The sequence below is a fragment of the Pongo pygmaeus genome, chromosome 6 (genome assembly GCF_028885625.2).
Source record: "Pongo pygmaeus isolate AG05252 chromosome 6, NHGRI_mPonPyg2-v2.0_pri, whole genome shotgun sequence".
Taxonomy (NCBI): Eukaryota; Metazoa; Chordata; class Mammalia; order Primates; family Hominidae; genus Pongo; species Pongo pygmaeus.
The window spans coordinates 150943879-150966908 of NC_072379.2; the positions used below are offsets into that span (position 1 = coordinate 150943879).

The following is a 23030-nucleotide window of genomic DNA, read 5'->3' on the forward strand; positions in this document are numbered from 1 at the left end:
ACATCTTCGTTAGGTCCAAGGGCCATGTTCCCTTCCCCAGTACACGGCCATCACCGAATTCAATTGATAAATTACTTAGTAGTTCTAGGTCTCCACCACTGGCCACTACCCACTGGCCCTAGGCTGTCCCCTAAAATGGATTCTTCCTTCTTGGTGTCCCAAGGCCTAGACGGGCTGTTGACAGGAAGTGGGCAGTGGGGACATTCAAAATCATCAGAGCCCGAGAGAGGAGGTTTGCAACAATTGCCTCCAACACCCTAGGCCACGGTTCTGTTCATGATATGGGCCGGAGGCTGAGGTCCCCAAAACGACTCAATCCAATTCAATGAAAAGACAAGCTGGTTGGGCACTAGGGGTCTCAGGAGGCCACCAAATGACCCCAGTCACAGGCCAGCCAGGGCCACAGTGCCTTTCAAGAGTTATTACTCCTCAGAATCCAAGATGTCCTTGGCAATGGCAGTCCCTGCACACCACAATCCTCTGAGGCTGGGGTGAGGAAGCAAATGTGATTCCCCATGGACGTGCTGCCCTCTGCTGAGATACACCTGGGCTATGACCAGACTCATCATTTCCCCAAGAACCGGCCCCTTATCCCAAATACCTCCACATCAGTTCCTGCCAATTCAACCCCTTGCCATCCACTAGGCTGGCCTTCTCACGTCCCAGGTCTGCCCTTCTGCATTCTCTCATCACAACTGCAGTTCAGGCCCTTGGACCCTTACCCTGGGCTTTTGCCAAAGTACTTTAGTTGGTTTCCTTGACACCAGCCCTTTTCCCATCACTCCACTCTGCACACTTTTCAAGGCTGATTCCCATGGAGTGCTGTTTTCTTTACCTTTAATGGCTGCTTAATTTAGGTCCCCCCAGAAAAGACACTCAGACAGGAACTTAGGTTCAGGAGTTTATCCCAGGGAGTGCGGGCAAGGGAATGGGGAAACTGAGGCAGGAACTGGCCAGAAGGGCCAGTAAGGTACATTAATGACTGGGTTACACTGTGGATCCCCACCCTGGTAGGGATCCCCTGAGGCACCCTGCAGAACCCAGGTCAGAACTTCCCACTGAGCAGCAGGGCGGCTGGGCCATTGGCCACCAACTGGACCCCTCCTGGGTTGAGGGTTGCCCCTCAGGGCATAATCCCAGGACTTCCAGGGGTCCCTGCACTAGGCTGAGCAAGCTGCCAGGGTCTGAGAGGATTCCTTCAGGTGGGGAGGGAGACACGAGTAAGAGGTTGTCCAACAAGGCTGCAGGTGAGGGTGGGCTGGGCCCAGGCACCAGGAGGAAGCTATCCACAGTGTCCACCGCAGCTTCTTCATGCCTTCAGGAGGGGGTCCTCACTCCTTAGGCCTGGCCTTCAAGGCAGCATTGCCAGATCAAATACACGACACCCCCATTAATCTGGGATTTCACATCAACAATGGATATGTTTTAGTATATCCCAAATATTGCATGGCACATACCTATGCTAAAAAATGATTCATTGCCTATCTGAAATCTAGATTCAACTAGGCATCTTGTATTTTTATTTACTACAGCTGGCAACCCTATGGCCAGGTCCTTCCTGATCCAGTCTCAAAGCATTTCTTATGACTCTAGCTCTCAAACCCTTCCTCCAGGAGGCGTGGCTCTTCACCTGGAAGCAGCCATCCCCTCCTGCCCGATTCTGTGGGGTGCTCCCACTGGTTCCTTAGTGGGAGTATCACCCACACTTCTATGTGACTCCCGCCTGCCATCTCTGGGTGTAAAGTCTCTCTGAACACATCAGGCCACTGTCATCACTCCTTCTGCCTCTAGAAGCAGGTGTGGTCTGCACTGGTCATCATATGACCCTGGATCATTTGCTAGCCTTTGTCTGAAAGCCTCATTTTCCCAGCGAGGTTATAACTGCCACCTAGCCTGGCACAATGATCAATAGGTAATGACCATTAGGCAGATGAGGGGACCTCCCTGGTGCCCAAAGCAACTGCAAGCCCTGTGAGGACTTGGGCAGATCTTCGCCAGATCTAACCCTAACCAGAGCCTGGGCACGTGGTCACCCTCAGCCACTGTGGAATAACTGAATGCATACTACTTTCGCGGTGGGCTGGCTCATGCCAAGAACGTTATGAAAAGCTGCCAAAGTCACCACTGGCAGCAAGAAGGGTGGTCCGAGGACCCCAACTATAACATGGTTTTTCAACGTTCACGGCCTGGCCTCACAATCCTTTTTCTGGTTCTGGATTTTGTCTCACATTATCGCTGGCACCACCCCACGGGCACGCCCACACATCACTCACACCCTGCATTTGGAACCAGCCTCACCATGTGGCTGCCACACAAAATGGCCCAGCCACTGGACAATGGCATGTTCTTGTTTCTCTCTCTATATTTTTTTAAAAACTAGGTGTCTGATGTATGTGTATGTGTATATGTATATGTATATGTATATGTATATGTATATGTATATGTATAAGCCATACATTTATAGGACACTTTACACTTGTCAAGAGTTCTCCCGAGATGGGTGTGATGGCTCACGCCTGTAATCCCAGCACTTTGGGAGGTCAAGGTGGGCAGGTCGCTCGAGCCCAGCCCATGTGGACCAGCTTTGGGCAACATGGTAAAACCTCATCTCTACAAAAAAAAATAAATAAATTAGATGGGTGTGGTGGCACATGCCTGTAGTCCCAGTTACTCAGGAGGCTGAGGTGGGAGGATCACTTGAGCCTGGGGAGGTTGAGGCTGCAGTGAGCCATGATTGCACCACTGCATTCCCACCTAGGAAACAGAGCGAGACCCTGACTCAAACCAAAAAAACAACAAAAAATGTTCCCGTGAATCATTTTATTTCAATATCCATATAAAGCAGGAAAAACGGGTATTATTTCCTGCATTTGACAAATGGGAGAAACAGTAGTTACACGGTTAGCTCAAGTGATCACTGTTTAAGAGGCATGTGGCAGCAACATCTAACTTTTAGTTCACGAACATGGTTTTAAATGCCTTACATGAGAGATGTAAACAAGAATGTTTCATTTTCAAATAGAACACTTATTCCTACATAATCGAGTCACCACCTGGGGTCCTACCACACAGCAGCCAGGGGTCCAAGTTTCCTGCCCCAGAGCTTCCCAGCCAGGGAGGACTGGCCCAGGGCCCCTGTGGGGCTACTTGGCATCAGGTGTCTGGAGCCCCGCCCCTGGACTCCACCCTCTTCACACAAGCGTTAGACACGTGTGGGCCGGAGTTTACACAGGAGGACCTTAGCGGGACGTCTAAAAGAAGGGTGGCTCAGCAAACACGGGGCAGTGACCCCTGGGATTCACAGTGGGAAGTGAGTGACCTGTCTCGGCCATGCCAGCTGCGCCTGACGCTGTCGGGAAGGATTAGCTTTAATGCGGGGTCCGGACAGCCCATTCACTGCGCACTCCCACCCTGCCCCGGGAGAGCAAAATAACTTTCTCCACGGAGCACTCTGCTCTGTGTGTGTGTGTGTGTGTGTGTGTGTGTGTGTGTGTACACAAACACAAACATTTACTTGGTTGGCTGAGGCGGAGGGTGTGACCCAGTGGGCCACACCTCTCACCACCCGACCCCGCTACGGGGAGGCTAGGAACAGTGGCCGCGGGCTACCGGGGCGCCTTCCGAAGAGAGAACCACCACCCGGCCCGCCGCCCCTCTGGCTGGACAAAGTGAAGCCGCAGGCAGATCCGAGTCGCCAATGTCCTCCCGGGCGGCTGGCGCGGACGGGGCTGAAGTTCAATGCAGCCTGCACGGATTAGGGAGCTCCGAGCCCCCAAATACCACAGAGACCCAAAGTACACTCCCGGGGCGGGGGAAGGGAACGGCGGCAGAGGAGACCCCAGCTCCAGGCCCAGAAACGCCCCGAGGGGAAACTGGAGTGGAGGGGGTGCATTGGAAGGCGCAGCTATACAGCTCCCCCCAACCCCCGCCCCGCTGCTTTCCCCACCCACCGCCCCTCCCCTCTCCTCCCTCCCCTCCCCTCCCTCCGTCTCCAGCAGCCGAGCGCGGGCTCCACCTCCCCGGAGCGCAGTCCACACCGTCCCTTTTCAGCAAAACAACACAACGCACCGCCCCCCGCACCCGCACCCGGCTGGATACCCGGCTACGCCCAGCCGCCCACCAGCCGCGCCCGGCGCCCCCTCTAGTCTGCAGCCGCCCAGCCCCCGCCCTAGGCGGAGCCCCAGCCCGGGCTGCACGCGGGCAGAGAGAGAGATCGAGCCCCGGCTCCGCCAGCCCAGCTCGGGCCCTGTCCCTCTACCCTTTCCCCAAGCCGCCCGAAGTGACAGGAGGGGCACGCACGGCGCGCGCGGGGCGTCCAGCGTTAACCGCTTCGGCGCCGGGGACGGAAGCGACAGGAGGGCTGGGGAGCAGGGGACCGAGTGCTGGGACTCACCGGAATGTGCACGCGCAGCGAACGCCTCTTCTGGCTGGCATTTTTCTTGCCGCCGCTCCCGCCGGGGCTGGAAACATCTTTTTTCTTCTTGGTGTCCATAACCGCGCTTCCCATAACTCTAACCAGAAGTTGATTCTGGGAAACTCCTCGGGGATTCGGTCCCCTCCTTCCCTCCCCCGGCCGCTGCCTTCGGACAGGAGCCGCGCGCTCTGTTACACCCTGAAGCCACCTCGTGGGGACTTCCGCGGGGAGGGAGGGTGAGCAGGGAACTCGCGCCGCCGCCGCCGCCGAAGCGCCGAGTTCAAGCGTCCTTTCCTACGGAACCCTCGCAGGCAAATCAGTCAAAGCCCGTCCCGGTTCTGGTGTCTCCCCGGGTTACTCGTGGCTGAGGTCTCCCGCTGGGTGACAAAGTTTTCTTCCTTTTGCAAAGCGAAGAAACATTTTCCACCCTCTCGGCTCCTCCCACAGATTCCCAGAGGTAATCTGAAAGGCAGGTGCAATTAAAACCAGCAATTTGGAAAACAACCCTCCTATGCCTGTGCCCAGGTGGGGAATCTGGAGCCAGTAAGACCGTTCGTGCATAAATGTAATCCTCGGCCGCAGAATAAACCAGCTCGGAGACTGCAGCTGGGTCCGTCCTCCTTTCTGGGCGAGAGGGAGGGCGGCAGGGGAAGAGGAGGTGCAAGGCGAGCCCTCTGCGCAATTGGGTTACGGGCGGCCGCTGGCAGAAGTTCTGGCGGCGGCGCTCGCGGCCCCACGCGCCGGAGGGGGCGCCCGGAGCCCCGCGGGCCAAGAAGGGCAGGGCGCCCGCTCCTCGCCCCCCGCCGCGCCGCGGCCCCAGGGGACCGCAAGGGGACAGTGAGGGGCCGGGCCTGGCACCGACGCAAGCTCGGGGAGCGCGGGTGGTGGGAGGCGGCGCGTGTTGAACAGGAAGTGCGCGGCGTGCAGCGCCACCGTCCCGCTCCCCGTCGCCCCACGCCGCCCTCGTCGCCGCGCCCAGACCCCTGCGGAGGACGCAGCCGCTCGGGACTCGCTGCGAGCTGGTTTCGGATCCATCCCGCCTCTCGGCGTCTCACTGTGTGCCCTACCCTTTGAAACACGCCCCCGCCCCCGCCCCCGCCCCGCCGCAGACCCGGCAGCGAGGAAGCCCACAGTCTCCGGGGGCGCTGCGCGCGGAGCAGCACGTGCTTCGCGAAACACCGCAGCCCCCAGGTCCCGCCCCGCCCGGCGCGCGCACTCGAACCCGCCCAGAGAGCGGTGCGTGGCGCTGGGTGCGAGCAGGGTCTGGCCACCCCCACCCTCACCCCACCCTCACCCCACCCCACCCCACCCCACCCTGCTTTTTTCAGGTTCATCAAGGTTTGCGCAGTGGATCCGCAGTAAGTGCGTGTCCCCACGCCGCGGGAAACGTAGGGCTCCTGATACTGCGGAAAGAATTGGGAGAAGGGGAGGCCTCGAAGACCCGGGCGAGGGTTCCCGGTGCGGCCCAGGTCCTTTAGAGCCCCGGGTGGGCATCCGGTACCGCCTGCTGCCGAGGGCCCTAGAGGGGTTGGGGGAGGGGGCTGGTGTGTCCCCACCCGCGATGCGCCAGGATGGCGCGACCTCGGCTCCCTGGTGGAAAGTAGGGGGAGTGCTGGCTTAGGGGTCGCTTCCCCTCCTGCTCTAGTTTCTGAGGATGTGATGACCCCAAAGGTCATTGGCGCTCCCAGAATGCTGACGTCAGCTGAGCCGCTCCGAGTAATCAGTAATGCAGGGAGGCCACCCGCAGAAAGAACGCGACAGGGGTCGCTTTGGGGACACCATAGGGCCTTTACTCCTTTTGAGGTGCGTGCTTTTGCAGGACTCCCTCCCCAGAGGAGGAGGCATGATCAGCCCACCCAAAGGATCATCTCTTAGGAAGCAGGCGTGCGCCCACCCAGGGAGAAGCACCCTTCCTTTCAGCTGCTTGCCGGGTGGCTTTTCCAACCCGAGTTCCAGCAGCTTGCACAAAATCCTTACAGCTTGGGTGGTTCCCTGGCTCATAGGGGTGGGTTTATATTCTTTCTCCTTCTCCTCTGCTCTCTGGTCCAGAATGAAGCCAGCCTGGAAGATCCCCAGTCTCGAGACAGAGCCTGACAGGGGCAGATGCTCTGGAAGGACCCTGTCTGGGTTCAGCAACCAAGCAGGCATCCTGGCCCCACAGGTGTGGGACTTCTGGGTCTTCTCCTGGCTGGCTTCTTGCTAGAGGATTTCAAGAGACCCAGCAAGACTGTGTTGTCCCACTGAATGCTCAAGATATTGGTTAGAAGTAGAAAAGGGGAGTGGGTAGTATTTAGCCTCTGTCCCCACTAAAAATTATTCCCAATTGTCATTTGTGTCATCTGTTTAGCTTACAGTTTTAATCCTTGTCAAAATGATCATTTGCCAGGGTGCATAAACCACCCTGTTTGATGAGAACTGGTTTTAAAGGAAAATGGGGCCGTCAGAAGGAAGCCGGTTGGTGTGAAGAGACGTCTGGGAAGAGCCCCTGGCGAGGGCCCTCATTCCACTGGGTGACCCAGAAGGAGAAAACCGCAATGGCGCTTCTCATTTGAAATGTTTTCTTTACGGACAGTGTTTAGCAATTGTTATAATGTGTACTTTTGTTGACGGATCTGTATAAATATGTAAAATAATTTGTTCTGAGTTAATTTTGTTGGAACAAAGACTTTAGTGCTTCCTAAATTAAAACATTTTACTGTATTGCCTGCATTTTAAGAGCCTTTTTTTAATTTTTAATTTTTTTTGGTCCTTGTGATATTACGAGGTATAAATTCTGGGTTTTGTCCAGGGTTCCTGGCTTAGCACTCTCGTCGCCCTCATCACAGTCTCTTGTTATAATGTTGGGGCGCTTTAGGCCTCAGAAGCCCCAGGAAACAATCTCCTCTGAACTTCTCCTGCCTTCCTTCACCACCTCACCAGCCCAAGGCAGGACGCTAATCCTCCCTCATCTTTCTGATTGTGGGACTTAAGACCCTCTATTCAGAAGGGGTCCTGCCCCATTCCCGAGAGGAAGAAATCCTGCACGGAAAGGCCAATAACGATCGGAATAGGCAGGCCTCGTTGCGTGTCCACGCTTACTCAGTCACTATTAGATCATACCTTTTTGTTCGATCATATTTCTGCATGGTGGTCAATCGTGTCTGTCCAATGAAGTCTCCGTAAGAAGCCCAAGAGGTCTGGGTTTGGGGGCTTCTGGATCCCTGGACATGTGGAGGCTGCTGGAAGACGGGGTGCCTGGGGAGGGCATGGAAACTCCCTGCCTGTTCTCCCTGTACCTCCCATTATCTGTGTTCTTGGTAATATGCGTTATAATAAGCCTGTAAATGCACATTTCCCTGAGTTCTGTGTACCACTCTAGCAAATTAATGAACCAGGGAGGGGGTTGTGGGAACCCCAATTGAGAGCCCAACCTGTCGGTCAGAAGCTCCGGATGCCTGGACTTGCAACTGGTGTGTGAAGTGGGATGGGGGAGGCCTTGGGGACTGAGCCCTCAACCTGTGGGATCTGCCACTATCTCCAGGTAGACAGTGTCAAAAATGAGTTGGAAGACACCCTGGTGTTTCCTGCGGAACTGATTGCTTGCTTGGCGGTGGGGAGAACCCCCGAACACACACATTTGGTGACATGAACCTTCCACATTGATGATTGTCGTAGGTGTGAGAGCAGAGGAAAAAACAATTTGGGATTTTTCCCTTCAGGGTTCTATATGTGAATATTTCTGAATTATGGGGGTTGCTTATAGATGGTGTCAGAAGAAGCTTACCTGCCATTTTTTTCCTTCTAAAGATACATTAACAAATTGATCACATATCTTCTGACTGGTGGAGTCTCAGAGTGGAAGGAACACAGTAATTGTTTTGATTTGAGGTGTTTTCTGAAAATCCCCGTCTTCCCCTCCCGTTGGTGTGCACACAGTTATTCTAGCCAGGAGCTAAATGTGGTGGGCCCAAGCAACGTTGTCCATATAATGACCCCTGACATTCACTGTTTCTGTGTGCTCTACCTATGCCCTCCTTCTCAACATTAATGCAGTAAAATCTGTGCTGAACAAAAGGCCAAAACTTCAAGTAAAACTCTGACAATGTCACTGATTCTGCCTTTTGCCTCAGGTGCCAATATTGCTCGGCTCAGCACTGTTACTGATCCCATCTTTATGTAAAATTCTAATGTTTAGAAATATATTGCATTAAATATTCTTTATCTTGGTGACTGAGTTTTTGGCACCCCCTTAAATTTTGCACCTGAGGTCAGTGCCTCATTCACCTCCCCCTTGTCTTCTGGGAAGGATGAGAAGGAGAACTCGGCCAGGCCTGGAGCTGGGGCTGGGGCTGGGGCTGGGGCTGGGGCTGGGGCTGGATCTGGGGCTGGGGTCAGGGCTCGGGCTTGGGCCAAAGCACCTAGCTTGCTTCAGCCAGAGGAGCTGCCTTTGACCAGCTGTGCAATGGGGGCAGGTCCCTTAGTTCCCCATCTGTAAGAGAAGTGGGATGGTCTTCAGAATATTTCTGTGGCCTCTTTAAGGGAGCTTGTATTTTTGTCCTGATTGTATTTGGTATGTCTTTGTTAATTGTATTGCTCTAGTAATTTATTTTTTATTGAATTTTACAAAGTATCATTGCACAGTAAGTTGGAAATTAAAAACAAACAGAAACAACTAAAAAACCACCCAAGGCCCTTCCTACAGATGGTTTGGGATAGTTTGTTGGAGAAACGGGCATATTGAGTGTATCAGTCTGTTCCCATGCTGCTAATAAAGACATACCTTAGACTGTGTAATTTATAAAGGAAAGAGGTTTAATTGACTCACAGTTCCACATGGCTGGGGGAGCCTCACAATCATGGTGAAAAGCAAGGAGAAGCAAAGTCACATCTTACATGACAGCAGGAAAGAGAGAATGTGCAGGGGAACTCCCATTTATAAAACCATCAGATTTCGTGAGACTTATTCACTATCACGAGAACAGAATGGGAAAGACCCACCCCCGTGTTTCCTCCCACAACACATGGGAATTATGGGAGCTACAATTCAAGATGAGATTTGCGGGGGGACACAGCCAAACCCTATCATTGAGGCTGCTTCCCGTTGAGGGCATCATTGGCCCAGGCTGGTGAGCATGAGAATTAAAAACATGCAGCTTCTATTATGTGACAGTGCTAAGGGCTCTTACACACGTTAGCACATTGAATAGGGGGGCAGATATGATTGGCACATTTTATACCACACTTGTGTTTGTGTCATTGCTGTCCCACTATATTAGTATCCTAGACCAACATTACCTGCAAATACTTGGGGTACACATTTCTGAATGCTGTCAGCTCCCAGGGATCCTGGTCAACACACTGGCCCGCCGGGGTGAGCCACCTCTTCCCCAGCCAGGCAACATTTCATTCAGAGGTGATAATTTAAAATGCCGCACCCAGGGCCAGGGCCTACAACCTGCTGAGAAGTGAAATACCCACAGTAGGAGAGTTAACATAAAGGAAATCCTTGGTTAGAGCTTATGAAGGGGACACTGGCTATTTAATTTCTCTTAACCTGTTTTTCCAAACTTACGTGTTCCCTTACTCCCACCCATGCTTTTTTTTTTTTTAATTTGGCCTGTTATTCCATATAAATAAAAATGACTTTGGAAACCATGAATCATCTTTATATAGTATTGACAATTTAGACAGTCTTAGAATTGGGGGTGTCCTCATGGGTTTGAAGTCCACGGTTACCCTGGGTGCTTAGAATGTTGCAGTTAGAAGCTTCCTCTGTGATCAGGAGATGGATGTCTGTGTCTGATGAGTTGCCAACCTCAGTGACAGTGGATTCCACATTGCAAAGAAGAAAGGAACTTTTTGATCACCAATGACATGCCATGCACCATGTTAGGTACTTCATATTAACTATCTCACCTAATTTCTACTAAAATCCCTGAAGAGAATGATCACATCCACTTTACAGATGAAGGGAACAGAAACCTAGTTGCTGGAATCTGCATTAGCATTCATTTCACTTCTGCCCGTGAGTATTAATTGGCTGTGCCCTCTAGGAAAACATAAAAAATGTGGCCCCCTCTGCTTTTAAGAACTTTGCTGAAGACTCTTTAGGAAATGCCTTTGGGATAACCTTGGACCGTCTAAGAGAGACCAACTAAGAACATCTTAGCTGCCTTGGTCTATTTGCCTGTGACACAAATGGAGAGAACAATGGTCTGTATATGCAGGAAGACAACAACAGCTCAATTTTACAACTCTTAGAAAAACTAAACAGCAAGTTCTGGGCTCAGGACTCTGTAAATGCTTTGATAACTTATTGAATACCAAGCTAAGGGGGTGTTATCTAATTGTGAAAAACAGGGCAAATAGTCACATTCCAGTTTTTATTTCCTTTAAGCTTGGGCAATGATTGTGTAACCTTGTGATGGCTTTTGCTCCCTGGTACAAATGGAGTCATTAGTATCAATCCACGCAGAGAAGTGGAGGCAGGGGCCCAGGACCAGCGGGAACACTGCTTTGGGACAACACATCTCCTGACTGTCTGACTGCCCCTTTCTGGGTCCATTTTTATTTTCCTGGGCACCTGTGCCAGCCACCTCCTTGGTCTGTGCTCCAGGTAGCTCTTCATCCATGATGCCAGTCAACCATAAGGCAGTCCTCATCGTGAAATCCAAGAAGTACTTTGGATTAAGGTAAAGGTGAACCCTGTAGCAATGTTCTCCCAAACGACAGATTTGCTGTGCATATCTTCTCTCTAGAGAATAGCTTCGTGTCTTGGCCAGCTCTGTACCTAAGCACACACTCAGCAGTTCTACAGAATGACAGATTCACCAAACAGGGCATGTGTATCCACAAGCGCTGTGCAGTGAGGTGTCTGTTTGCTAAATAATAGAATAGGGAATCCCCAGCAATGATGGCCCCTTCCTGACCGAGGGTAGCTGTCATGTAAACAGCATTAGTTAGGAATAAAGTCTTTGGTTCTGCCAACAGCTGCCTTTATAATTGTTTTGCAGAGTGTCCCATGTGACTTTTATCCTAGTGATCCGGCATTACCTCCCGTTGGGGTGGAAGGTTTGGTCTCCCTGGGCTGCAGAATTTGACTAAAGGTCTGTGTGTGTTGGTTCTTGACTTAGTTATGAGCTCTCAACACGTGATAAACATCCTGATTAACCTTGGGAAATCTGAATACTACTATTACCTGAATATGGCTCTTGACTGGTTTCTGACCTCTCACCCATCTATGGGCACATGATTAAGTAATGCAAATTAATTGTAATAATTTCCCAAGCAAATAAGATTATTTTAGTAATGATACTGGCCTCAAAGATCCTATATTGCAATGCAAATCTGACTGTTCACTTACATGAGAGGGTCTGTCTGAAGCTCTGGTTTGCCTGCACCACTGATACCATCCATTCCAGTGATATGCAGCTGATACCCAGACCTGGTCTCTAGAATGCCAGTCATGGCTTTTCAACAAGACTCCAGAAAAAATAGATTTGCATGCTATGCCTTCGGACTTGGCAACATTTGCAGAGCAGAGCGCCAGCTCATGTTCCAGAGGACCAGGTGCACAGAGGCAGAGACCCACTGACTTCCAAGCCCTGCTAGAGAGGCACAGCATCATCCTGACTCTCTGCAGAAGCTGTATTCCTCCCAGAAGCCACTGACAAACCCTGAGTTAGACTCAAACATGACCTTTCCAGAATTTATCTCTGTCCCTGTTCACTAGCACTTTATGCCATAATCAATAAATGTGCATTTGGCGCACGCCAAAGCCCTCAAAGATGGTTAGTTCAAAAACTCTAGCCATGCAGGTGGTTCTCAAGGACATAGTGGTTTATGACAACACTCCCTGTGCCGTGTGGGTCAAAAGGTAATTTTTAAAATGTTCCTAAATCTAACTCCTAAGAATTGCGTGAGGTCTTGGGACAGTGAGGAACTTTCCAAGTAGAACTCTGTACCATGGGCTTGCATAAGGTTCTTTGAGATCATTGCAACACATGCTCCTGATAGCACCATTGTACGAAAGGTCTTGCCTTGTTTTTTTCTAGCCCCACTCATTGTAGCTTTTTACCCTCTAGGTCAAAACATAAAGCGTAATTACAAAACAAAGTTCATTGCTCTTTGACCTACATGAAGGAACATTTTCCTGACACTGTAGAGCTTATGCGCCCGTGACCTGAAGGAGTTGCTAATATCTTACAGGGATGGATGCAGACATTTCTTTGGGTATCCGAAAGGTATCTGTGAAGGAGTGGGTGGGGTTCATTGCCAAAGCACAGCATTCGCCAAAGGCCCCCGGTGCTCACTGCGGTCAACACTGAGGCCGGCATATTTGTCTATGATTCTTGTAGTTAAGACGCAAGGAGATCAGCTGTTTCTCATGGATCTTCAAGGAGAGTCTGCCTCAGTAGGACCATTCGTTTCAACCCTATTCTTTATCTTTGCAGGTTTAAGAAGCTGGTGCAAATTGTTCACCAAGATGTTCACCGACACATCTCTAGAACTGTGTCATGGTAACCATTTCCCCAAAGACTGACTTATGGGCCAGTATGGGGCTGTGCTCATTTGCGTGGGGATCTATTTTTGTGTGGCCCGTTCCCTCTGCTCTTAGATCCATTCCCTGACCTGCCCGGCTATGGACTGCCAGGGCCGGGATCTTTTACCAACTGGTGTCCAGCGAGCTTTGGCCAATAGGGGAGAGTGGGAGAGTGGGGTGGAGGGGTAGGAGGACAACAGAAGCCAGGGGGTTCTTCTGCTGTTATTTTGCCTTGAGCAGCATCATGGGAAGCATTTCCTGCCTCTGTAGCTGTCGCCCCACTAGCCTGACCCTCCCTCAGAGGGCCCAGCGTCTGCCGGGCAGCCTTGACTGTGGCCCTAGAGTCACGGAATACTCGAGCAGACCTCTGAAGGACATGGTGCAGTGAGCCATGTGGGTCGCTGGGGAGAGGATTCCATGACAGAAGGGTGAGATCAGGGTGTTTGAAGTTGGTGAGAGAAAGAGTGGTAGGACTTAACGTATTGAACAGTAAGGGCCTTGGCTTTTATCTGAGTGAGATGAGATCATGTTGGAGAATATCAACTAGAAGAATGACAAGATCTGGTTCAGGTTTTTAAAGGATCTTAGCAGCCTGGCTGCTATGGAGGGAAAAGGCTGTGCAAGCGACAGGGCGAGAACAGGGGAGCACAGTAAGAAGGCCATTGTGTCATCAGGCAGGAGATGGCAGTGCTCAGGCCAGGGTGGGAGAGGAGCAGTGGCAAGAAGGCGTTGTTATTTCTGGATATGTTTTGAAGACAGAATCCCCAGAATTTGCTGATAGATTGGATGTGCGGTCTGAGAGGAGGAAAGGGCAGCATGGGAGCACCTGGAATGATCCCACTTACTGGGATGGGGGGGGCAGGGAGGGGCTCGGGAAACAGTTTGCTTTTGGATACAGTAAACTTCAGACATACATCGAACACACAAGTGAAGAGTCCAGAGAGACGGGTCAGGGTGACAGGAGACACTCGTTTGGAAGTCGTCAACCAAGGGATGGAATTTAAAGCTGTGAGGTGGGAAGAGATGGTCTAGGATGAGAATGTAGATAGCAAAGAGGTCGGGACTGTACCTCGCAGCCTCCAACAGCTGGAGGCTGGGGAGACGAGAAAGAGCCAACAAAGGGACCAGGAAAGAACAGCCAGGGAGTCATCAGGGAATCGGGAGAAAGTGGCCCACAGAGAGCAAGGGAGAGAAGAAGCAGTGAGTTAGAAGAAGAGGCAGAGTTGATGGTGACCTGGAGGCCACTGGTTAGCTTGTAGGAGCAGAGGAGCATGAGAGCAGTAGCCTGCTGGGACTGGCTCGGGACATCCAGAGGAAAAGGCGTGGTAAATAGTGAGAACTATTTCTAGGAACTTTGCTGTATGGGGGAGCAGAGAATGAGGTGGTGAGCAGGGAAAAATGTGGGTCAAGAGAGGGCTTTTTTTTTTTTTTTTTTCACTTGAGGGATATGGCCAGGCATGATGGCTCACGCTTGCAATCCCAGCACTTTGGGAGGCCAAGGCTGGTGGATCACCTCAGATCAGGAGTTCAAGACCAGCCTGGGCAATATGGCAAAACCCCATCTCTACAAAAAAATTCAAAAATTAGCCAGGTGTGGTGGCACATGCCTGTGGTCCCAGCTACTCAGGAGGCTGAGGTGGGAGGATCGTTTGAGCTCAGGAGGTCAAGGCTGCAGTGAGCCAAGATCACACTACTGCACTCCAGCCTGAGTGACAGAGTGAGACCCTGTCTCAAAAAAAAAAAAAAAGATGGGGGATATTACAGCATGTTCGTGTGCTAACAACCCTGTAACATTCAGGGGAGGGAGTCATGTCGATGGTGCGGGAAAGAGAGGGGAAAACCTCATAGACAAGAGAGATGGACAAGAGAGATGAGCTGAACCAGTGGCGTGGCCGGCCGCCAATAGGTGGGAGGTGGGGCAGCTCACCCAGGTGACCGGAAGGGACCCCGTCGAATGCAGCCTGGGAGACACAGTCAGGGAGCTTGTGAGGCTCTTTCCTGAGCGCTTCTGTTTTCCCCGTGAATAAGAGGCAGTGCCGCCAGTGGATGAGAGGTTTGAAGGGAGAAAAAGGTGAGACGGACTCTGGAGGGGAGTGGGAGGGTGAGGTCCATGCAGACATTCTCCCCCCACAGAGGAGACCTGCTGTTGACGATGTCCTCTATCTTTTCTTCCAACTCAGCAGTAAGTCTTGAAGATTGTGCATATCCGTTTATAGAGAGCTGCTTCATTCCTGAGAATGGCTGCCTAGTATTCTGTGGTACGAGCATTGCATAGTCTATTATCATTGTTTATGTATTACGCTGTATTTATGTGTGCAGTCCTCTACTGATGAAAATGTAGGCTGTTTCCAATGCTGCAATGCTGTGCATATGTCATTTCACGCATTTTGGAGTGTGCCGAAGGACAAGTGCTTAGACAGGGACTTGCTAGAATAAGGTGTGAAGACATGATTCAGTTTCATAGACCAGTGATTTGTTTTCCTTGGGACGTTCATCCGTTTGCACTCTCACCCACAGTGTATGAACACGCCTGTCTCTCTACACCTTCATCGACACAAATCTATTTCTAACTTTTTGATATTTGCCCACCTCTTAGGTGAAAACAGTATCTCGCACTTTTACTGCATATTTTTCTTGTGATAAATAAGAATGCACATCTTTTTACACATTCCCGTGTCTTTTTTGAGTTCCCTTTCTGTCTCTTGTCTATTTGTGATTTTTGCCTATTCTTCTATTGGGTAGTGGATCATTTTCTTATCTACTTATAGGCACTCTTTGTATATAAAGAAATTAGCTCCTCATCAGTGGGTGGCAAATATTTCTTCCCAGTTATTATTTGTCTTCTGACTTTGTTTATTATGCCTTTTTTCCATGCAGGATTTTTTCTTTTTATATGTTTTATTTCATTAATTTATTTATTATGGCTATTTGGGGTTTTCTGTCATACTTAGAGAAGCCCTTCCTACTTCAAAATTATTTTTAAAATCTCTCCCGTATTTACTTCTGCATTTGTACTGTTTCCTTTTTTTTAACATAAAAAATCACATTACATTTAAATCTTTTTTTTTTCTATATGGTATTTATTCTGGAAAAGATGTGAAGCAGTGGAGGAGGAGATAGACTTTCAAATTAATTTCTGTCCTATTTATTGATGTTGGGCAGGAGGCCTGGGCCCCGGTCCTGGACCGGCGACCATCCCATGCCAGACTTGGCAGGCACGTGCCTCTCTGAGCCTCCACCGCCTTCATCTGTGAAGTGAGACCGCCAGGCAGGGTGATTTCCTAGGTCCTTGCCATCAGACCGTTGAGGAGTCTGTTGAGGATGCTCTCTCCCTTTCTCTCTGGACTCTTGGGGAACTGAGTCAGACACCAAAGTTTGTGTGGTAAGTACAAGAAGTGGCTGCCTTTTCTTCCCGCACTCAGGCAATAAATATTTATTGAGCGTATGCTGTGCGATGAGTCACCAGAAACCCATCTGCACTGATTGAGCCACCAAATGCCCATCCTAGTGATGGCAGATCAATAGAGCCCTTCCTCTACAGGAGCCTGGGAGTGATGATCCAGTGGACACGCAGACAGGAAAATACCAGCTGAAGCCCCTCCCACCACAGAGTGAGAAACACAGGCGTGGAGGATTTTCCATTTCACGGTGTGTTCATGGATGTCAGCTCATTTCATTCTCACAGTAAGAATTATATCCTCACTCCTACCCTGCCACACACAAATAAAAGGTTTGAAAAGGGCTGAGTGACTTACACAGCGGCCCTGCTGGAGATCACCAGGCTAACAGCCATCACCCAGGTCGGAGCCAGGGTGTTGTGGCTCTGCACGGAGCCCCACATGCTGATTTAATGGGCTCTGTCATGACTAACGTTAGATATCGACGTGGCCAGGCTGCGGCGCTCAGCTGTTTGGTCAAACGCCGGTCACGTGTTTCCGTGAAGGCCTTTTTCAGATGAGATGAACGTCTAAATGAGTGGACTGAAAAGAGATCACCCTCCATCCTCCACAGCAGGGTGGGTCACATCCAATCAGTTGGAGGCCATGGGAGAAAAGACTCGGATGCCCCAGGGAAAAAGGAATTCTGCCTCCAGACAGCCTTCTGACTCAAAGCTACAACCTCAGCTCGCACCTGAATTTCCAGCCTGCTGTCCTGTCCTGCAGATTTCAGGCTTGGCAGCCCCCATAATCACAAGCTAATTCCTTAAAGTGAATCAGTCTTACCAATCTCTCTCTCCTCTGTCTCTGTGTGTGTGTGTGCGGTGGGAGGGAGGGGGGTACGTTTAAGGAATGGCTGTGATATACACATATATAAGTATCTATATGTACATTATACACACACATATATATACACACACTATTGCTTCTGTTTTTCTGGAGAACCCTAATACACTTTTCCTCCCAGGAAAGTAATTACTAATGGTGGAATTTCAGCCTCTGCATAAGAAGTAGGGGCCGGGGCTGCGGTTCCTTTTGGTTGCTTCCCTAATGACACCACCCAGGGACCTGCCTCTGTGTGTGCTGGCCTTGGGACTTTAAAGAGGTGCACAGGAAGGATCCTGGGCTCCGGAGTCAGACCTGCCTGGCTGGTTGCTGCTGGTGTGACTGCAGGCAAGCCATGTAGCCACTGAGCAAAAAGGAGAGAAGGATGCCCAGGTGTTTGCAGGCAGCAGGGCTGGCAGAGGCTCCATTCACATTCGTTCCTGTCTCTTTCTCGATGTCAGTGCAAATACCAGACACACAGCAGTAGCACCGTCAATGTGGTTTGCTTTCCAGAATCTTCTGGAAAATTGCAAAAAGTCCCCAATTTCCTGGGCACAAGCCCTGTTGCCCTCTGAAGCTAATACACCTGGCCCCCAGAGGCCACCCTGACCGCAGAGGAGAGTGTGTTTCCTAGAAGGCTGTTCCCGTGGGTCCAGGGCAGCCGGGGGCCTGGCACCTTGGAGTTAGGAGCAGCGTTTCTCAGAGTGGCCCTCAGACCCTGCTTCAGAGGGTCCAGGATGTGCCTGGGCTCCTTCCCCAGGCTGCGGTTGGGGGATTTGGGGTAGGGCATGTGTGTGCATGCGTGTGTGCTTGTGTGTGCATTCACATGTGTGTGCATTTGTGTGCTTGTGTGTGCGTGTGCATGTGCAAACATGTGTACATGTGTGCACGTGTGTGTTCGTGTGTGCGCATGTGTACGTGTGTGCATGTGCATGTGTGTGCACGTGTGAGCATGTGTGTGCATGTGTAAGCATGTGCGTGCACACACATGTGTGCATATCGTTTGAGATCCACTGCCCTGGCCCTTTCTCTGATCCTTCTCCTGGAAAGTATTTTGGGAACCAGAAAAAAAGCAGCCACACACTTTGCATCTGTCTTTCCTGCTAGAGAATTGCAGGTGCTGTGTTGAACCACCCTGCTGTCACCCAACAGGCTGTCAAGGATGCTGTGGAGAACGCCCTGCGCCACAGAGGCTCTGGGCAGCAGAGCAGGGCTGCCTCCCACCACACTGCGTGGGTGGAGCTCCTTCTCCCAGGGAGGGGAATGTGGAGAGGGGATGCCAGCCTACTTCCCCTTTCCATTTTATGCAGGTGATATTTGCTGTTATTTGGACTGTTATTTACATGTTTGCAAACATCTTCAGATCTTTGCTGAAGAGAGACTATGCTATGTGAGGTGTAACAGTGGGGGTGTTGGTTGTTATAGGAATTGCTGATTTTATAGGAGTCTTTCTCCAGTGACTTTTCGATAACTGAATGACGGAATGAGCTCGAGGCCCATAGATGTGATCTACTTGAGGCCCAGAGAGAAAGAAGGGACTTTTATTCAGTCAGAAGAGGGATCACGTGGGATTTGAGAAGAGTGATCCTTAGCAGAGCTGGGCTTTGCACAGGGGACTCTGGAGGGAGAGGAGACACAGGGGCTGTTTGGGTCAGGGCTCCAAGGAGAAGGGCACAAGGCCACTATGGAGAGTGCTATTTCTACCTGGAACTCTTGGAGAGGACTCCATTTTGTTACAGCGGCCAGGGCTCCATGGTTGCTAACCAATTTGGGGATTTGATAGTTTGAAACAAACAAAAAAAAAGACATACGCTAAGATCTCTAGAGACAAATTCCTGTTCGGTCTTAAACCAAGAATAGGTGTCTTTCTCCTGAACTCTTGGTCTGTTTGTATCTTGTGAGTCCTAGAGCTGACTGGAACATAGGTCATCCAAGCTGTGGCCCACCCACAGCAAGTGCGTGCTCCTGGCTTGACGTACACACACATCTGCTTTTGGGGGAAATTACCTCTCCCAGCACAGTATTTAGGTCTGGTAGGGGACACCAGTATTCTGCCTCCCTAGTCCCTGGCTCAGCCTGTCATAATCACCCCCAGTCAGGAGACTTGGTCCTTGGTGGCCAATCAGAGCCTTCCTTGTGACTCTGGCGCTGACAGAGCCCTTTCCATTCTTATCTCGAGGCAGTAAGACTTCAGCCTGGCACTACCCCTGGCTCCAGGGACGGCCAGACTGGGAGCCAGGGTACAGTACTCAGAGATGGGAGGAACAGCAAAGCCTGGGTTCCTGTTGTCCTTAAGACCAGTCTCTCCTCTGCTTCTCCCTGTCAGTCAAGAACATTCCCATATTTTCTTAAGATAGCATGGGATTCATGTCTCCTGCAATGCAAGAGTCCTAACGAATAAACTTCTCACTTTTAGTTAACTTAATCATGTTGTTATTTTTGTCCATTTGTAGGTTATTCTTTCTAGAACAAGTGGGGGAGGTAAAGAAGCGTGGCAGGGAGGAGAGAAGCAAAGAAGGAAAGACACGTTGTGTCAGCAGAGCTATAACTAACATGAGTACCTGCTACTGAGCTGCTACAGCCTCTCCTCTGCCCCACAGCCCCCACAGCCTTCAGTGTGGTCAGGTAGCCCTGCACTCATGACCGGCGATCCCCCAGGCAGCATCAGGGCGGAAGCAGTGTTGAACAGGGAATGACTTTGGTTTTATCACAAAGCCTCCATGCTGGGTGTCTGTGGGGATGGCAAACTTGGTGGTTCATAAAACCCCAAGTCTTTGGGTGGGTGGCCTTCTGACTCCGATTGGTGCTTGTGGGATGCCAGGGTCATTTCCAGGCTCAAGTAAAGCAGAGGCATTGGATCTTCTTGTTACTCTGGGGATTTAGATGAATCACTGCTGGAACTTGAGTGCATTAATCTTCCCCTATAGGAAAATAACTTTTCCCTTTGTAGTTGAAGAGAGCCTGACTAAAGCTTACTAATGACTGGGATTAGCAATGTCCATTAGTAATTTTTCAAGTTACTTGAGCAAGAAAAAAAATAGTGACTGCAGAAGCCAAGACTCAGAACCATCAGCTGATGTTGGTCATTTACTTTGACAAGCATAATTCAGATTCAATTTATTTATGGTTAAATTCCCACAGCACTGTAACCAGATAACTCTGGGCTGAGGGGATGGGCTGAGGAGTGAGGAAAAAAAACCTACTTTCCTTTTGGTGTACTCTTACCTGTTCCTCATTTTTTTGACCCTAGTATCTCTTTCCATTTTAAAATTCAGATTCACAAAATGGGCCAGGTGCAGTGGCTCACAACTGTAATCCCAGCACTTAGGGAGGATGAGGCGGGCAGATCACTTGAGGTCAGGAGTTCACAACCAGCCTGGCCAACATGCGGAAAGCCCATTTCTACTAAAAATATAACAATTAGCTGGGCGTGGTGGCGGGTGCCTGTGATCCCAGCTACTCAGGAGGATGAGGCAGGAGAATCGCTTGAATCTGAGGGGCTGAAGTTTCAGTGAGCTGAGATGGCACCGCTGTACTCCAGCCTGGGCGACAGAGCAAGACTCCATCTCAAAAACGAACAAACAAAACAGATTAACAGAATGGTTGATCCTAGGACTACATGAGATTGCAAAGTATCCTGTCTTGTGTTCACTTCTACCCATTTTACTTTTATTGAGAGTGAGGGGGAGAATGTCACAGAATACAAACACCAGCATTATAATCTTCCACTGGGAAGATCCACATGTACTCGAATGATTTTCGCAATGCTCAAAATATTTTAGAACTTCTTTAAAAAAAATTGTAGCACCACTTTGTGAAATGAAAAATAGCAAAAATGTCCATTTCAATAAACTTGTGGTGGAATATTTGCGAAGAAGCTTAGCAACATCACCAGCATAGAAGAGGCACTTCGCTTAGCAAAATCACCAGTATAGAAGAGGCACGTAAATGATCCCGCTGAAATTCCTGCAGCAGGTCAAAGTGAACTCCCTGTATTCCAGTCTCTGTCCATGTCTCTCCAGTCATGGATTTTACTCTAACTGATCCTTATCAATGAAAAACCGGATCTGCTTCAGACTGAAATCCTAGCATCGCAAGGATTGCTCAGTCCAGCTCTCTCTCAGTACAAACAAACGGTTTGCCTCCCTGTTTTCTACTCTATTTGTACAGTCACGAGGCCATGCCAAGATGGGATTAGATGTGCAAGAGATTTAATGGAAGAAATGCCTGTGAACGGTAAAGGGAGAAGGAGCAGGAGTGGGTTCAGACCTCCAGGGAGCCTGACACCTGGGAAAGGCACGGGAAGGAAGGATTGGGTAGGAAGGGCCTCCGGCCTGCAGCTCAGTTCTGAGCAAGTCTTGGCCAGACCGGGGTGGGGGGTCACCAAGCACACTCTTCAGTTAGAGGATGCTGGGAAAGGGAGGAGTGGGCTGGCTCTGGGCTGCCACCCTGCTCTGTCCTTGCCTGGGGACAGCTGGGGAGAGTGTGAAGGACCCAGGGGAGGTTCTGCGCTGTCAGTCAAGGATGCCAGACCCCCAAGTGCCTGCATTGCGATTCTCCCCTGGGCTGGCCATGACCACGCTGCGTCACCCCCCACCTCCACCCCACCAACGCTGCAGCGGGTTCTCAGGGAGGAGACCCTGGTGGCCACCGCCATGGCTGTGGCGTCATCTCCGAGACCACCCACAACGCTGCCTGCCCCACATCCTCCTCCAACCTCATTCTCCGATGCTCCTCAGCAGTACTTCCCCCAAAGGTCAGACAGGCTGGCCTCTCTGGCTTCTGTATATGATGTTATGGGTTAAATTGTGTCCCCTGAAAAAGCATGTTGAAGCTCTACCCCCAGTACCTGTGAATGTGACCTTATTTGGAATAAGGTCTTGGAGATGTGATCATGTAAGAGGGGGTCACACTCGATGAGGGTGGACTCGAATCCAATAGTCCTTAGAAGAAGGGAAAACAGACACAGACAGAAACCCACGGGGAGACGCTTGTGTGGCGACAGAAGTGGAGATTGGCATGATGCTCTGCAAGCCGAGGGAGGCCAGGGACTGCCCGCAGCACGAGGAGCTGGAGGAGGTGGGGAGAACCCTCCCATGCAGCCTTCGGAGGGAGCGACCCGGCCCACACCTTGACTGTAGACTTCGGCCTCCAGAACGGTGAGAAAAGAAAGTTCTATTGTTTTAAGCCACCTGGTTTGCGGTGCTTCGTTACCCAGGCCTTTCTTAGCTGCCCTCTGTGCCCTTGTCTGGGCCCCCTGCTGCCTGGAACACCCTCTCTTCTCTCCTGCATCACCCCCGGCATCTGTCTCCTTCCAGGCCCCACCTGGAAGCCACAACAAGGGCTCAAGCCCTCCCCGATCCCCCGCCCTCTCTGATCCTCCGTCCTCCCCGCTCCTCCGCCCTCCCAGTTCCTCTGCCCTCCTGGCTCCTCTGCCCTCCCCGCTCCTCTCTCCTCCTCGCTCCTCCATCCTCCCTGCTCCTCCATCCTCCCCGCTCCTCCATCCTCCCTGCTCCTCCATCCTCCCCGCTCCTCCATCCTCCCTGCTCCTCCATCCTCCCCGCTCCTCTCTCCTCCCTGCTCCTCCATCCTCCCTGCTCCTCCATCCTCCCTGCTCCTCCATCCTCCCCGCTCCTCTCTCCTCCCTGCTCCTCTGCCCTCCCTGCTCCTCCGTCCTCCCCGCTTGTCCTCCCTCCCGCTCCCCTGTCCTCCCCGCTCCTCTCTCCTCCCCGCTCCCCTGTCCTCTCCGCTCCTCTCTCCTCCCCGCTCCTCTGTCCTCCCCGCTCCTCTGTCCTCCCCACTCCTCCACCCTCCCCGCTCCTCCGCCCTCCTT

General features: G+C 51.2%; 1 protein-coding gene across 5 annotated transcripts in view; it reads right to left on the reverse strand.

Moving 5' to 3' along the window:
* PRKAG2 (protein kinase AMP-activated non-catalytic subunit gamma 2) overlaps window positions 1–5156 on the reverse strand; it is a 329233-nt gene extending 324077 nt beyond the window's left edge. For all 5 annotated transcript variants that reach the window (XM_054493712.2, XM_054493711.2, XM_063667994.1 and 2 more), the window contains exon 1: window positions 4394–5156. In XM_054493712.2, coding sequence (XP_054349687.1) covers window positions 4394–4507 — 114 coding nt within the window. In that variant the 5' untranslated portion in view covers window positions 4508–5156. The remainder of the gene's footprint in view (window positions 1–4393) is intronic.
* Between the last annotated feature and the right edge of the window lie 17874 nt (window positions 5157–23030).